Raw genomic sequence first — 16,642 nt, 5'->3', positions numbered from 1 at the left:
ACCATCTCGAATGGGACAACAAGGAGGCAGTAGGGACAGGGTAGCATCTGGAGAGGATGGTTTGGGAAGATGTCTTTCTGATGATGTGCTTCTGGGAGAATCAGTTGATAAGATGTGGTGTTCAGGATGGAGGCAGGTGGTGTTGGTGCTCACCATTGCCTCACTCTCCAGTAAATTAGAGCACATGGCGTAAGGAACATGAGTGACAAGTTCTAGAATAGGACTTAAGGCAAAAAGTCTCCCTCTGATCCTTCTGAAGGACCCCGAGGGAGGCAGCATTGCTCATACACTACAGTGGTCAAGGAAGAGCCAACTCCTTGGCCATTGCTCTGAGCCTGAATTCTAGTTCCTGTGCCTGCCTATTGTTTTTCGATAGGGTCTCAAGTATCTCAGGCTGGCTTTGAACTCACTGTGTAGCTGAGCAGACTTTGAATTTCTGATCCTCCTGCCTCCTCCTCCTAAGTGCCACGTCGATATGGCGCTGGGGATTGAGCTCATTGCTCTGTGCACGGTGGACAAACACGCCACAAAGGTGCATCATTAACCGTCCTCCACCTGTTAGGTTACAGGAGCCCAGCCGTTCTAAACCATCAGAGGAAAACTGTCAGGCCATTCCTTCAGTTTCCTGACTTCTCCCAGGGTGTAGACTCTGCAGAACCTCGTGCTAGGGCTGTGTGATAGGCTGAACCACCAAAAGAGTTGTGACCTGTCACTATTGTGGGACCTACTGTGTGTGTTGGGTGGGGAGGGGGTATCCTCCATACCTTCTTTTTTTTCATATTTATTTATTTATTATGTATACAATATTCTGTCTGTGTGTATGCCTGCAGACCAGAAGAGGGCACCAGACCCCATTACAGATGGTTGTGAGCCACCATGTGGTTGCTGGGAATTGAACTCAGGACCTTTGGAAGGGCAGGCAATGCTCTTACCCTCTGAGCCACCTCCCCAGCCCCCTCCATACCTTCTTATGGGTCAAAAGGAAACCAGAAGAGCTCAGGTTATGCCCTGTGAGTCTGGCTTCCTGCCTCATGACATTGGGACCAGAAGCCTTGGGGCCTGTAAGGTCATGAACTCGATGGGTAGTTTACAGATGGAACAGGCTGCCTCTGTGTAATGTCCTGTTGTGTCTTGAGAAATCGGCCCCTGCCATGTCTCGATGTGGCCCCAGGGCAAGTTCCTGGTCTAGAAACCCTCACCCCCACCACACACACACACACACACACACACACACACACACCTGTCCTCCCTTGGGTTGTGGAATGCCAAGGTACCTGGCATATGTATCTGACCTTATTTATCCCCTTCTAACTCCAGGTGACCAGACCCTGCAGCTACAGCAAAAAGTCCCACTTTGACTTTGAGGAGGAAGATGTAGACAAACTTGAAATCCGGTGAGTTGCTCACAGAGGTTGATAGCAAAGGTTAGGAGATATTTCACTGAGACAGGTTCCACCCCCCAAACTATTGAGGTAGCCCTGGCACAGCAAAGCCCCAGCTGTTTGGGGGTCTCATTGCTTGCTACCCTCAAAGGTCTAGGATCAGTTTTGGAAACCACAGGGTCTTCTTCTCATTGATACTGCTCAGTGGGAAAGCCTGCAGGCATCCGACAGATCTCTTCCTCCAGGATATTTTCTAAGCAGTCTCATGGGTCCCTGAGGCTTTGGCAACCCCTGTGGAGCCATCTCCTCTGATGTTACTGATTCTTTTTGTGCGGCTCCTGTATGGGTCTTCCTGCTCTGTTGCTATAGAAACCAAGTCTTCTGTAAGGGTTAGTAGGCACCGCATCCTCCCCCTGTGGATTCCGAAATCCACCTAAGTTCTTTGGGGAGCATGCTGGCCATCAAGTGATCAAGCTGGCCAGCAGGAGCCTTCAACCCTGGGCTGGGAGACACCGGCAGCCCTCCTGGTTCCCACATACATATGTTCTCAGTGACGCGTCTTCCCTTTCGGTCACATGGGTGTGCTCTATAGGACTGGCAGAGATGACCGAAAGATCAGCCCAGTCTTCTAAGATGTCTCTTCCATAGCACTGCCCTTATAGACAAGGCATGGTAGACCTGTATGAAACTTGCAGCTCTCTGGCCACGAACCCTGCCGAGTAGTGATGACAGGTGCCATGGACCCAACCCACTGTTATCCTGGTGCTGCTTTTCCGCCCCTAATGTGAGGGGAAAGTGAGTATTCTCTTGAGGAAGGGGCATCTCTGAGTGGCTCATCTGCCCCAGAAGCACTGGACACTGCTTGGCCGAAGACTGTGCTGTGACCGTGGCTCCTTGGGACCCAACTGCAGGCCCTCTGGTGCATACACAGTATCCCTTGATCAGGGTTCACACCACACGAGGTCTAGCGTTTGATGGAGACAGAGGCACGGCTCTTAAGTTTCAGGAGCAAGGCTCCTGTGTCCAGTGCCCCTTCCAGGTTTAGCCATGGTGGGGCATCTGACCTGGCTTGTTATTTTGTCCTGTGGACAGCTGCTCAGTCTTATGACACTTCTATTGTTCGATATGCTGATCTTGAAGATCAAAGCATGGTACATCGGGGAAGAGCCAAGATCCTTGGGGCCTTAGCACATCTCCAACATCTGCTTAGGGCCCTTGGATTACTCTTAGGTGAAGGGACCCTTAGGCCAAGAATGGAGCAGCTATTTGGCTTAGCCATGAGTAGTGACAGCCAATAGTTCCCTCCATCAGACTGAACTGGGAGTCCCCCCCTGGCTCCCAGACACAGGTACTGCTTGTCCATTGCACTGAGAATCAAAATCTCCTCTCCACCATGCAGCCTGGTCTACCTGCTCTTGGTACAAGTATTTACCCACTCTGAGAACTGAAGGCCTATATTGCTTGCCCCTCTGGGAAGCAGGCTCCTTCCATCCCCTGCCCACTAACTAGGGCTGCTCCGTGAGACCTGAATGGCACTTGGCTCATCTTTTTCAGAGTTGACCTCTGGAATGCCAGCAACCTGAAGTTTGGGGACGAGTTTCTTGGGGAGCTGAGGATCCCCCTCAGAGTGCTGCGACATTCTAGCTCTTACGAAGCCTGGTAGGTGTGCATCTCAAGGTACAGCGCTGGGGATACAGCATGGCTTCCAACTGCGGAGCCACTGTGCTAAGCCGACCTTTTCCTACCACTCACTACCTGCTCACTTCGCCAGCTCGCTGCCTGGGCTTCTGGTCTTACAGTAGGTAGCACAGAGCAGGTGGAGGGAGGGGACCGGTGGGCAGCAGTGCTGGGAACCTAATAACAAAGAAGGGTCCAGTTAAAAGCAAGTTTTCTCGCTAAGAGCAGCTTTGGGCATCTTGGAGAACGTGTCGGCACAGTCTAGTGGCTGGCTGGGCCCTGGCTGGCCTTCCTGCTCTTCTTGGCTTTAGTGCTGTGGCTAAACCAGACACTGTGGCTTTAGCAGGGCTGTATCTTCATTTTATTCCATGTTGGTTCCTTAAAGACACAAAGAGCCCAGTGTCCTGCTATTGGTGTCCTTTTGTCCAGTGTCCCACTGTCCAGTGTCCTGCTGGTCAGTGTCCTGCTGTCCACTGTCCCACTGTCCAGTGTCCTGTTGTCAGTGTTCTGCTGTCCAGTGTCCTGCTGTCCACTTTCCCACTGTCCACTGTCCCATTGTTCAGTGTCCCGCTGTCCAGTGTCCTGCTGGTCAGTGTCCTGCTGTCCACTGTCCCACTGTCCAGTGTCCTGTTGTCAGTGTTCTGCTGCCCAGTGTCCCATGCCAGGTGTTACTCTGAGGGTGCTAAAGTAGATTCCTGGCGACAGGAAATTGACTTCTAGTTCAATAAAGGGGTGCCCAAGTAGGTCCCCCTGCTAGCTCCATGGCCAGGTTCTGGGATACAGGGCGCCACCTTGGCAGATGACAAGGCTGGGTGGAGAAGAATGGTCAGTGTGGGCCAACAGAAAGGGAAAGGTTCTCAGAAAACACGTTTGTGACCACTGGTCATAAGCACAACCCAACTCACTCTTGTAAAAACCACACACTTGTGTTAAAATGGCCCCCATTTTGTCTGATCCCTGCCGTGGTGTGGGGCCTATCCTCAGACAGACAGGCAAAGGCTCCTGGCCTCCCATCTGTCTTCTCCCAGCAGCTCATCTCTCGCTTCTCGCCCATTCCTCATTCCTCCTGCTTCAGCTTCCCCTTTGCCTGTAAGTCTGTGGCTCCCTATAGGAAGCGTCCAGGTGGCCATGCTCTGAGATAGCCAGGGGAGCAGCCGTGGAGCCTGTCTTTCCACCCGAGACCCACCTGTGACAGCACAGACTATCTACAGTGGCAGGATGCTAGGCTGCCTTAGAAAGGCTCTGGGAAGACCCTGCCTTTACCTGCCGGTCCATGTCCTTCCTTCCTAGGTTCTTCCTCCAGCCCCGAGACAACGGCAGTAAGAGCCTGAAGCCCGATGACTTGGGGTCGCTGAGGTTAAATGTAGTTTACACAGAAGACCACGTCTTCTCCTCTGAGTACTACAGCCCCCTGCGTGACCTGTTACTGAAGTCTGCGGATGTGGAGGTGTGTGTCAGCCGCTCTTACTGGTGAAGGCCCAAGTCCAGCTCCACAGACCAGCCCTGGGTACCCGCCTGTCAGGCACAGCCAGTTCAAAGCATTACCAGTGGGCCTTTGCCACCCTGTTTCCAGTACCTGGGGACACCCGTACCCTTTCTCTGTGCAAGTGACATCTCTCTGCAGTTACAGCTTCAGGAGTCTGGCCCACTCAGACTGCCTTCTTTTCCAACCCCAGTGCTACTGGATTTAGGGCTTGGTGGGAGGGCGCTTAGGCCACACTCGGAGAATATAGTCAGCACGGTCCCACGAGAGGTTTTCTCACGGGTTTTCTTCAGGTGTGGTATTCTCTGCAAAGTGGGATATTTAGCAGATGAGAAGGAAGTCACCGAGTGGGTGGGTGGCTCTCTGCAGTGGCCTCCCTGTGCTATCATGCATGTGACCGTAGGGTGACGGTCTGGAGTCACCAGGTACTGACCTATGGGTGGGGCACGACCTGCAGAGGGTGGGTGCTGTTCACGTGCTCACTGCTCCCATCTCCCCTCTGCTCAGCCTGTCTCGGCCTCAGCAGCGCACATCCTGGGTGAGGTGTGCAGAGATAAGCAAGAGGCAGCCATCCCACTGGTACGGCTCCTGCTGCACTACGGCAGGGTGGTGCCCTTCATCAGTGCCATTGCCAGTGCAGAGGTGAAGAGGACCCAGTAAGTGCCCCCATGCCCGGTCCCTGCATGCTCAGCCCGCTTCCCACCTCCTGCTATTTTCCCTGTACCCCATACAAAGATCCACCCCTGTTTTTTGTACGTTCTACTTGACCTTGCTGCTCCCCCCACCTACCAATATCCTTGATGGGAAGCTGGGCCCCTGGGTACCCAGTGGGTAGCCATCAAAAGTAGCCATCCTAACCCATATCTGTGCACAGTGTTGGTGGGGAGTGAGAGTGCCAGGGTCTTCAGGAGTCTGCCCCTCCCCCTTTCACAGATTTCCTTATTCCTTATCTCTGGGGAGATCGGGGGGAGGTACACTGGGCCCCAGGGCTTGAAGGACCATCTCTGTCCACTCTGATGAGCCCAGGTCTCCTTGGAGGGTCCCATTATTGAGTCATAAGGTGGGGTCTGCTCCCTGCTGAAACTGCAAGCCTCGTCTCAAGATGCTCTTGATGAAAAATGAACCAGAGGAAGGTGGCATGGTGATTGGAAGCCAGTTTATACCTGGCTTTGTGTGTAAAAAGCCCAAGATTTGCCAAAAGCACCCCCATAGAGGGGTAGAGGCAGGATTCATCCAGCCCTTCATATCAATAGTTAAGAACTTGTTTGTTGACAGAGGTTTCTGTCCTGCCCACAGCAATTCAGTCCCAAACAAATACACAGAAGCTTACATTAATTATAAACTGGTTGGCCTATTAGTTCAGGCTTTCTTATTAACTAACTCTTACATGTTACGTTAACCCATAATTCCTGTCTGCGTTAGCCAGATGGTTTAGCACCTTTATCAATGAGGTATTCTCATCTTGCTTCCTCTGAGTCTGGGTGACCACTGCAGACTGACTTCTTTCCTCTTCCCAAAATTCTCCTAGTCTGGTCACACCACCTACACTTCTTGCCTGGATACTTGTCAATCAGCATTTTATTAAACCAGTACAGGTGGAAAATCTTTACAGGGTACAAAACCATTGTCTCACAGCACTTGTTGAGATAGGGGTATTGAGTTCCTCATGAGATATCTGGAAACAGGCCTGCCAGCATTCATGTACCCACCTGGTGACCAGGCTCCCTTAGTACCTAACCAAGGCAGACATCATCCCAATTCTGTTTTCCAGGGACCCCAATACCATCTTCCGAGGAAACTCACTAACATCTAAGTGCATAGATGAGACGATGAAGCTGGCGGGCATGCACTACCTCCATGTGACCCTGAAGCCCACCATTGAGGAGGTGAGATGGCCCTGGCCACTTTGGCTTGGTTATCAGGGCTCCTTTGAGAGACAGGACTGCCCAGGGACCTCATTTTAGTAGTTTTTATAACGGACATTTTGTATATATTCCAGAATCCTCTTTGCTTTCAGATGGATGGATGGATGGTAGGTAGGTAGGTAGGTAGATTGATAGGTGATGGATGATAGATAGATAGATAGATAGATAGATAGATAGATAGATAGATAGATAGATAGATAGATAGATAGATGATAGATAGATTGATAGGTGATGGATGATAGATGATGGATGACGATGATAGATAGATAGATAGATAGATAGATAGATAGATAGATAGATAGATAGATAGATAGATAGATAGATGATAGATAGAATCTCCTCACTGTTAAAGGCAGAAGGACATGCACGAGAAACCTCATTTCCCCCAGGCATTCCTTCCCACATCCTGGATCCCTTAGTCCCTACTACAGCTGTGGTCTGCATTGTCTGAGGACTAGACTGTCCCTGCCTATGGTTCAGCTGCCTTTTGTATTCAAACTACTCCTTCTCCTAGCTCCTTGTAAGACATGACTGTCCTTGTAAGACAGGTTGTGAAAAGCAGGTTCTTTGTATGGAAATTTAAACTAGAGTACTGGTTTGTCTATGAGCAGAGTCATGGGAATACTCGAGAGGACAAATGTTCTTGGAGCTTGGAGGTGATTCCTCATGAGTATACAGTCTTGGGGAAATGCCCATGGCCTGGCGAGGACAGAGGGCTGTGCGTCCTTGCTTCATTGGTTTCTCCCAGCAGCCTGTGCAGTAGGGACAACCATCTACTGTGTGGAGTACCTTGGGGTCTCATGGGACTCTGTGGGATTCTCTGGGACTGCATGGGGTCAAAGCTGATTTATGAGGCAGCTGCAGTGCACCCAAGCCTTGAGATTCTATTCTGTGCCCGTAGCTGTCCAGTGTCAGTTGTGGGAGCTGCCTCCAGGAGGCCATCTTCCCCAGGAAGCCTTTCAGGCCTCTCTTCCCACCTTGTGTAGCACCAATTAATGCTCTTCCAGATCTGCCAGAGCCACAAGTCCTGTGAAATTGACCCTGTGAAGCTGAAGGACGGTGAAAACCTTGAGAACAACATGGTAAGGTACCCGCTTTGTTCTGGGACAAGAAGCCAGTCTTCTATTGGGGTTTTCTGCTCATGGCCATGTAGACACTGTTTGAAGGTCTCAGGCAGGGCAGGGATGACTGGGCCCCAAACCACTTCTCGGGCTCCTGACCCAGAGTGCAGTATTGTACCCACTTGTGCACTGTCAGCATCGTGCCTGTTACCCCCTAATCCACCCCATTCCACTCACCTGCCTCTTAGAGGCTCCCTCGGCCCCCACTGTCTCCTGAGGACCCAGACCTGACCTGTGAGCCCACAACCTGACCCATGAACTCCACCGGTTCTCAGCTCAGGACCAACAAATCTCTCCACGTGAAGCAAGGCCTCACACATGCTAGTGTCTTCTTACGCCTTCACACAGAGCAGGCTTCGTTAAACAGAAGTGTGGGTTCCTCAGATCCTAGTGAAGTTCAGTCTACATTCCATGATGCTGAGCAAGAGGACCCAAGGGGTTGAATTCTGTAGCCACTCAACACGATCTTTACAGGGAGTGTGTTTTCGAGCATCACGGAGGTCTGGGCTCCCCTATCCCTGGGCGTGTCTCTGGTGCTGTCTTGGCCTCAGGGAGACTCTGGGTCTAATTTCCCAACTCTTGAAGGAGAGCCTGCGGCAGTATGTGGATCGCATCTTCACCGTCATCACGAAGTCCGGAGTGAGCTGTCCCACCGTCATGTGTGACATCTTCTTTTCCTTGCGGGAGGCAGCTGCCAAGCGCTTCCAAGGTGAGCCACCGGGGCCTGAGCCGAGGTGCAAGGACTCAGCCGTCTTGGCTCATAATTCTCCAGTCTCTGGGAAAGAACCCCGTAGAGTGTGAATGTGGCCTCCCAGAGCTGCCTTCAGATGGTTTCTTCTTTGGGTCATGAATTCCGAGTCACTGCATTACCAAGACGACCAGCCCCTTGGAGGGCCTTTCCCTACCAAGAACCCCAAGTGTCAGGAGATCCAGGACCCACTCCTGCAGACCTGGTCCTTCCTCACACTGACTCCTGGAGAAGCAGAGATGCCCTCCCTACAGCCCCTCCCCCCCCGCAACTGCATGCTTCATCCTGCAGAACCCATATCTGCATGGCAGCCTCCCTTCACACTGTGATAGTCCCCAGACTAGTGGGACCCCATAGGCCTTGAGCCCAAGACCAAACCACTCAGGCTGCCCCCTACCTCCTCCAACTCATACCCCAGTGCTATTGGCCTCTCCTATCCCAACCCCTACCCACACCTCTCCAGGCCCCACACTTACCTCTCCAAGCAGATCCCAAGCGTGTGAGTCCCATCACTGTTCCACACAGACTGCATCTCAGGACAGAGTGCCTTGTTCTTGGGAGCAACCTCTGGGAAACAAGAATCTGCATGAGTCATGCAGACCCCAGGCAGCTCCGACCCCAGAGCTCTAGGACTGCAAGCCGCAGGGTGCTAGGGAGGGAGTTTCTGAATAAGAAAGTTATCATCTCAACTCAGATGGGAGTAGAGCCCCCAGTAATGAGTCCTCAGGAGGCCCTGGTGAATGACGTTACATCTGTGATCCTCAGGTGCCAGACTGTGTCCTCTTGTGACATATGAGAGAAACAGGTAGACAGAGAGACAGAGGCAGAGAGATCTAGACACTGGAAGAAATATGTAGAAATACGACAATACTATTGGGGCAGACCAAGGAGCAGCAGAGACATACAGATATATAGACCCAAGAGAGAGACCAGACAATGCAGAAGAAAGTCATGAACAGAACGAGACAGAAATAGAGTCTTAAGCCTAGTCTAGCTCATCAACAAGGCCCTTGAGAATTGCCGGGCAAGATCAGAACCCGGATGTCATTGCCTCTGTCCGAGACTGCAAGTGTCCCCTGTCTGCTTCCAGATGACCTGGATGTGAGGTACACAGCTGTGAGCAGCTTCATCTTCCTGAGGTTCTTCGCTCCTGCCATCCTGTCCCCAAACCTCTTCCAGCTGACACCCCACCACACGGTAAGTGAGCTGTCCTGCAAACCAGCCAGCCAGCCCGTCCTCCGCAACTAGGCAGTCCACCTTAACCAGCCAGTCCTCCTTAAATAGCAAGTTTTCCTCAACCAGCTAGGCTTATGCGAGTGGAAGAGAGGGTGGGTTGAGCAGTTTTATTCACTCTGATGGAAGAATTGATACGATTTTATCTTGTTTTGTATTTGTGTATGTCTAGGTATGTGTTGGGGGGGATGCACGGGTCGATATCTTTCTTCATACACTAGGCATCTTATTCTCGGAGAGAGGGTCTCTCACTGGGACCCAGAGCTTGCTGTTTAGGCTAGAGTTGCCTGGCTCCAGGGATCTGTCTGTCTCCACATCTTCAATGCTTGGATCACAGGTGCATGCTACCATGTTCCACTTTGTATGTTGGTGCTAAGGGTCAAACCCATGCTTGTATAACAAGCACTTTACCAGCTGAACCATCTCGCCAACTGCCAGTTAATACTGTTTTAAATAATAATGCGTGGTCTGGCCAGGGTCTTACCTGATACTGTCTGCTAGTGTTCTTCCCACCACCTAAGATATACAAGCATTTGTTTCATCTACTCATCGTGTATATGCTATGGCCAAGCCCCGTCTGATGGGCATAGCCTTCTCCTGGGGTGACATCTGTATTCCTGGTAGAGACAAGTGCAGAGCAGCCCCATGCTAGGGGTTCTCAACCCTCCATGTCATGTCAGAGCTGCAGGCGTCCCTAGCCAGGGTTGCGAAGCCTCAACAAGTGTGACAGTGGTCTCCTGGGTTGCTCTAATTTGGGGAGGGTTCTTTGCATCTCAGGCGGAGAGTCCTCAGCCATGTGGTTCATCTCAGCCAGCAATGCCAGGAACCTGGGGACTTGATGAAATGGGCTCCTGGTGTGTGGCAAGGTCCAGGTCTGAGCAATGCAGATCTTCCTGAATCTTTACTGATGTATATATTCCCATTCTATGCTAGGTTTTAGGCTACAACTGACCTTCTCACAGGAGTCCCCTAAGACCATCAGAGAACACAGATATTTGCATTATGATTCATAACAGTAACAAAGTGATAGTTCTGAAGTATCAACGAAAATAATTTTGTGGTTGGGGTCACCACGAATGAGAATCTGTTATTAAGGGCTGCAGCGTTAGGAAGGTCGAGACTATCATTTGTCTCAGCTTTTTCTGGGATTGACAGTTGCTCTTCTACAGAACTAATAAAACCTACGTTTCTTTTGTCCTGTCCTTTCAGGATCCACAGACGTCTAGAACCCTGACACTTATCTCAAAGACGATCCAGACTCTGGGCAGCTTGTCCAAGTCCAAGTCTGTAAGTCTACGCTCATTTCATCTGTTTATGAACAGTAGGCTGCTGGCTTTCCTCCTCTTCAGAAGCATATGGGGAGGGTGTGTTCATCACAGCTGTTAGAACAGCAGATAGAATCAAAGCCAGTGTCTCCATCTCCCAGCTCCCAAAGTTCCAATCCCAGCACTTCCTACAGCCTCTACCCTCACCAGTCACTGTGGGGGAGATTCACCGACCATAGTGGTGAGCAAATCAGCCCCATCTGACTCTTTAAGTGGACAAGATGGCTGAGCCTCCTCAGCTTTGCCCCAAGACCCCTAGCCATAGTAGGCCAGATATGTGGTATTGACCTTGGCTGTTGGCACTGTAGGAGTAACCTAAGAATTGTCTGCAGCTGACATTCATCCATCTGCAGCCTCTACATCCTGGACAGCAGAGGCCAAGCCCCTCTTGCCCCTTTGGCCATAAGTCTGCATTTCCCCTTCATCATCATAAATGCCCCAGACCAGGGCTTGGTGCTGAGGTGTCTGACTTGCTGGCCCAATGCCTGTTCCTACAGACCGTTGCTTTGATCCATGCTGCTGGCCCCAGGCTGCTGTGACCACATCTCTAGCTAGTTTATAGCCGGTAACCCCGATTCCCAGGGTTGATAAGAGCACAAACGTGCTTTGAGCCAGGGGCTTCAACATAGACTCCCAGCAACCTCTATGGGTAGTACCTCAGAATCCCAGCTTCCTGCAGACACCTCTGGGTGGGGCAGCCTCTAGGTGGGGCTGTGTCTAGGTGGGGCCTAGAATCGCCTCACCTGTGACACCTGAGACTTGCCACTGTGTGCTGCAGCTCTCTGGTCTTTGGCCATGGCCATTGGTGCTGATGGTTGTCAACAGACGACCTGTTTCATTTCAGGCCAGTTTTAAGGAATCCTACATGGCGACATTCTATGAGTTCTTCAATGAGCAGAAGTATGCAGATGCTGTAAAAAATGTAAGTGTCGCGTCCTCCAAGGCACAGCTCCCCACTCTCTCCATGGCCTTTGCCAGGACCTATGTCCTCTCTAACTGAGGTTGGCCTGCCTGCCCTCCCGTGTACCTCAGGATGTACCACTAGATCCTGCCTCCCTCCCATGTACCTCAGGATGTACCACTAGAACCCACCTTCCTCCCGTGTACCTCAGGATGTACCACTAGATCCTTCCTCCCTCCCATGTACCTCAGGATGTACCACTAGAACCCACCTCCCTCCCGTGTACCTCAGGATGTACCACTAGAACCCGCCTCCCTCCCTCCTATGTACCTCAGGATGTACCACTAGAACCCACCTCCCTCCCTCCCATGTACCTCAGGATGTACCACTAGAACCCGCCTCCCTCCTATGTACCTCAGGATGTACCACTAGAACCCACTTCCCTCCCTTCCATGTACCTCAGGATGTACCACTAGAACCTGACTTGGGCCTACAGCTCAGGGAGAATCCCTAGCAGGTACCTGGCTCCTGGTGAGAGCCCCGACAAGGTCACGGCAGGTGGACAAGGTCTGGTAGGATAGACTGGGCTTGTCTAGTGGAGACAGAGCAGACCCTCCAGCTCTCTCACGACTCACACCCGAGATCTCTCACTGGCTTCTGAGGAGGTCTACGCCCCCAGATAGGGTTCTGGCAGATCAGACTCTGTCCCCATGCGTCCCTTCTGATGGTCCCATTTCCTCCCACTTCAGTTCCTGGATTTGATCTCATCCTCGGGGAGAAGGGACCCCAAGAGCATAGAGCAGCCCATCCTGCTTAAAGAAGGGTAAGGAATTGGGTCCTGGTGGGGAGATTGTGGTATAGTTGGCCTCTTTCTCCTCCCCCACCCTTCCCATCCTGTAGACCTACCTGCGAGAATGCATCCTGCTCTCGCTTGCGTGAACTTTGACACATGCCTAGTTCCCGTGAGCCCTGTTCTGCATGTCAGTTCCCAGTTCCTCGTGGAGACCATGTTTAACTAGCCCCATGTCCCATTGGCTCAAGCTTGAGCCATCTACAGGTTATCATCAGGCTGCCCTAAGTGCATCTTCTGTCTTTGTTTAAATCACTTCCTACCTTAACCATGTGTTCAGCAATACACACATGGCACCATGTGATACGTATTTAATTCACAAGCTCTGAAGCAACAGGTTTTTTTCTCATGATCCTTAACTTGGCCCAGTGTGTACAGGGCTGGCGAAACTTATATTGATGGAAACAAACTGTCAGAGTAGCAAAACCATTGCAGAGTGGAGCAGCCTCTTGGTCTCTGCCGGCACACTGCTAGGATTTCACTAGCTCTCTCATGCCGAGGTTTTGGGCTTTTACCCATCCTGAAGCACTTACCTGTTCGTCTTCTGGATCATGAACTCAGACCCCTCGCAGCTCTGTATGCGTAGAGGCAGTGTCACCCTGGAGACTGGCCTGTTTCTTCTCACGCTGTCCTATCTCATCACGCGCAACCATTGGTGGAAGTAATTGTGTCCACAGAGGCCCACACACTGTAGAGGCACTTCCGCTGCAGCCAAAACACCCCTCACGTGTGTGTTACCTGCCAGCACACAGAACCGTGAGGTTGACTTTGCATACTTAAGTATATTTGCTGGCTTAAGTCAGCCCTGCTTATGGGAGGCCAGTGACCCTGACTGTAGCCTCCAGCAATGACTACTGCCCCCCATGGGGAAAAACTGGTAGCAGTTAGAGAAAATCACTTATGCATGTACTTGGGTCAAAAATTGAGCAAGAAGATTTATGAATTCTTTTCCAAGGGACCCACAGATAGTTTCCCATAGTGCTGTACATGTGTGCTCCTCTGTATGGTAAAGTCCAACCTGACAAGGGATGCTGTGTACATAAATTTTATACAAATTCCATGTATTTACAAGTCAAAGAAAGTTGGGTTTTCTAGGAAAGTACTAGTAAGAAGCAGAACTGTTTGATAAAACAAGAGAGTGTGCCCTTCAACCTCAACCTTAGCCCAAGAACTCAAAACAACAGGGTTTCAGTACCACTGCCCACCCGTGGCTTATGAGAGTAGAGAAATATTATGTGTGATTATGTGTCCGGAGGTAGCTCAGGCCTGACTCGAGAACCTTCACTGAGTGCCACGTGCCCTCTGTGACAGATTTATGATTAAGCGGGCCCAAGGAAGGAAACGATTTGGAATGAAGAATTTCAAGAAGAGGTGGTTTCGCCTGACGAACCACGAGTTCACCTACCAGAAAAGCAAAGGTAATGAGTTTCCCCACTCCTTCACTTGGGGCCCAGCCTGGCAGAGAGGCTCCCCTAGTTCCCAGTACAGGCTGACAGCCACAGGAACAGGGGGAGCAGGTGACAGCTAAGAGAAGCCTCAACGAAGGTGACTCTGTTCTCAGGAATTGCTCCCCACAGAACCAAGGGGTACAGAGCTGAGTGGGGGTACAGAAGACCCTTCACCTGCACTTTGACTTCCTCAACTGTCTGTAGCGTCGCTGCCCCCGGCATCCCTTTTTGTGCCTTTCTTGCTCCTGTTCCTATGTAGTGAGGGACCGGGGGCCATGAGTTTGGCAGCAGCCAGCTTTCCTTAGGGAAGACCTACTCAGCCAGGTTCTCTGTGCCTCATCAGGCTAGCACCTCACAGTGCTGGGTTCCTGTCATGGGGACAGAGCTGAGCAGTCCTGCCCTGCCCTAGATCTAAACTGGCTTAGTATGCTGTAGTGCTGGAGATGGGGTAGGCCATGTTCCTGGGGACCTAACAAGTGAGAACAGGCCCAAGGTCCTTCTTTGCGTAGATACTGTGCTCTGAGAACCCCAGGCCCACCCCAACCCCCCATCCGGGCTCTTCCTATTTGTCCAGCCTTCGGGAAAAGACAGCCAAGAGCCCTCTGCCTTGGCTTTGCCGTCCCTGGGCCAAGGGGAGCCTCCCACCTGGGGGCACACTGTGCAACTGAACACAACTCTCCCACCTTCCTTGTTGCAGGTGATCAGCCCCTCTGTAGCATCCCCATTGAGAACATCTTGGCTGTGGAGAGGCTGGAGGAGGAGTCCTTTCGTATGAAGAATGTGAGTGCTGACCCAGTTCCAGCCCAACAGGCTGCCCTTACTCTCCCTGTCCGCCTCTGCTGTTGGCGATGCGCCCTCCACCATTACCCTGCCTATGCAAGCGGAGACTCTGCTACCCAGGCCCCCATCATCCCACCTCCTCTACCTTCTAGTGGTCGAACCAACTAGAAGGTAGGCAAATGACCTGGCTCCTGCTGGACTTACAGCGCCTGATCCTCTTCTCCGCACTCAGATGTTCCAGGTCATCCAGCCAGAGCGCGCGCTATACATCCAGGCCAACAACTGTGTGGAGGCCAAGGACTGGATCGACATCCTCACCAAAGTGAGCCAGTGTAACCAGAAGCGCCTCACCACGTACCATCCATCCGCCTACCTGAACGGCCACTGGCTTTGCTGTAGGGCCTCCTCAGACACGGCTGCTGGTTGTACTCCCTGCACCGGGTAGGTCCCTGGCTCTGCGACCCCATCCGACTAGGCCGGCCTCTGCACTGTAGAAGCTAAGACACTGAATGAGGACTAAAATGTGGCGAATCAGAAACCACACACACAGAGCTGCTCTTGAGGGAGCCCTTGGTGTGGTCCTCTGAAAGGCTCTGCCTAGGCTGATGGGAGGTGCAAGTCTTCTAGGTTCTTCTCTATCTCCTGCCCAGGGCAGAGATATCTTCATGCATGGCAGGCCCATGTGGAGGGTCCTAAGCAGAGACCCCAGGATGCTCTGTGACTTCTACAAAAAGCGTGAATGGCGTGCGTATCCCTCAGCACGTTCTTAGCTCACAGATACCTCACCCTGGTTTCTCTACTTGGATCGTTGCTTGCATCCCCTTCTTGGAAACTGAGGCAGGCCATTGCCTTCCTGGCCCCGTGGCCAGCTTGGCCTCCTGCAATTGTCAAGGCTCTACCTACGGGGCTAGTCCTGGAGGCATCCTAGTCCAGTGAAGATTGTAGTGCCCCGTGTTTGACTCGTAAGTAGCTGGTCCACGTAAAATAAGCAAAAATAGCCTTGTGCAACAAGTCCTGAAATGTTCAGGGTCACTCACCCTTCAGGCTGTGGTTGAACCCTCCCATTGAACTGGATGTCATTGTCCCCAGCCCAAGGCTCAGGAGGGCCCCTTGTCAGGGCTCTCAGATGTGTGTGTGTGTGTGTGTGCGCGCGCGCGCGCGCATACGCGCGCACACATCCCCGTATCTCCAGAACCCTTCTGGGAGGAGATCAGAGTTTCCTCCTCTTTTAGGTTGGTTCAGGAGCCAGAGCCCCACAACCTTCAAGGACAAGAGGACTCACGGGCTCATGTGTGGAATTCTTCTGGGTCATTCCTTCCTGTATTCCCCAAGAAGATTTTTCTCACATGGTCTTTTCTCATATTGCTACCAAGTCCAAATTTTTTTCTCACTCTCTCTCATACAAAGCAGTGTTTAAGAAAATGCACTCACAGTTTTGTACTTGCTGTGTTTGGACAGCGGGCTCCCGGCAAACATCCAGCTGGACATCGATGGGGACCGTGAGACAGAGCGCATCTACTCTCTCTTCAGCCTGTACATGGGCAAGCTGGAAAAGATGCAGGGTGAGTGTGGACCCTGGTCACCAACCAGGGGGAGTTGTGAATCGGGATAAGTAACCACATAAATGCTACTCCAGGGCCTCTGGGGTTCCTTGGTGTCCGTGGGTGTCTGTTATACTGGACAGGGAGCTTGGTGAGGGTTAAAGAGCAATTGGCAGGAGAGTAGTCTGCCCGTGGGATGTTCTGATCTTTTCAGATAGAATTTAACAT

At 51.8% G+C, this 16,642-nt stretch overlaps 1 protein-coding gene across 1 annotated transcript in view; it reads left to right on the top strand.

Moving 5' to 3' along the window:
• Rasa3 (RAS p21 protein activator 3) overlaps window positions 1-16,642 on the top strand; it is a 101,431-nt gene that overhangs the window by 80,599 nt on the left and 4,190 nt on the right. Inside the window, exons 8-22 of the mRNA XM_075986237.1 lie at window positions 1,318-1,394; window positions 2,937-3,041; window positions 4,350-4,506; window positions 5,050-5,198; window positions 6,314-6,428; window positions 7,475-7,549; window positions 8,174-8,297; window positions 9,427-9,533; window positions 10,779-10,856; window positions 11,739-11,816; window positions 12,545-12,618; window positions 13,957-14,063; window positions 14,791-14,873; window positions 15,106-15,314; window positions 16,332-16,435. Coding sequence (XP_075842352.1) covers window positions 1,318-1,394; window positions 2,937-3,041; window positions 4,350-4,506; window positions 5,050-5,198; window positions 6,314-6,428; window positions 7,475-7,549; window positions 8,174-8,297; window positions 9,427-9,533; window positions 10,779-10,856; window positions 11,739-11,816; window positions 12,545-12,618; window positions 13,957-14,063; window positions 14,791-14,873; window positions 15,106-15,314; window positions 16,332-16,435 — 1,642 coding nt within the window. The remainder of the gene's footprint in view (window positions 1-1,317; window positions 1,395-2,936; window positions 3,042-4,349; window positions 4,507-5,049; window positions 5,199-6,313; window positions 6,429-7,474; window positions 7,550-8,173; window positions 8,298-9,426; window positions 9,534-10,778; window positions 10,857-11,738; window positions 11,817-12,544; window positions 12,619-13,956; window positions 14,064-14,790; window positions 14,874-15,105; window positions 15,315-16,331; window positions 16,436-16,642) is intronic.

This window comes from Microtus pennsylvanicus, chromosome 9, assembly GCF_037038515.1.
Source record: "Microtus pennsylvanicus isolate mMicPen1 chromosome 9, mMicPen1.hap1, whole genome shotgun sequence".
In the NCBI taxonomy this organism is placed as follows: Eukaryota; Metazoa; Chordata; class Mammalia; order Rodentia; family Cricetidae; genus Microtus; species Microtus pennsylvanicus.
The sequence above is the reverse complement of the archived record's forward strand: the minus strand, read 5'-3'. Positions and strand labels throughout refer to the sequence as shown.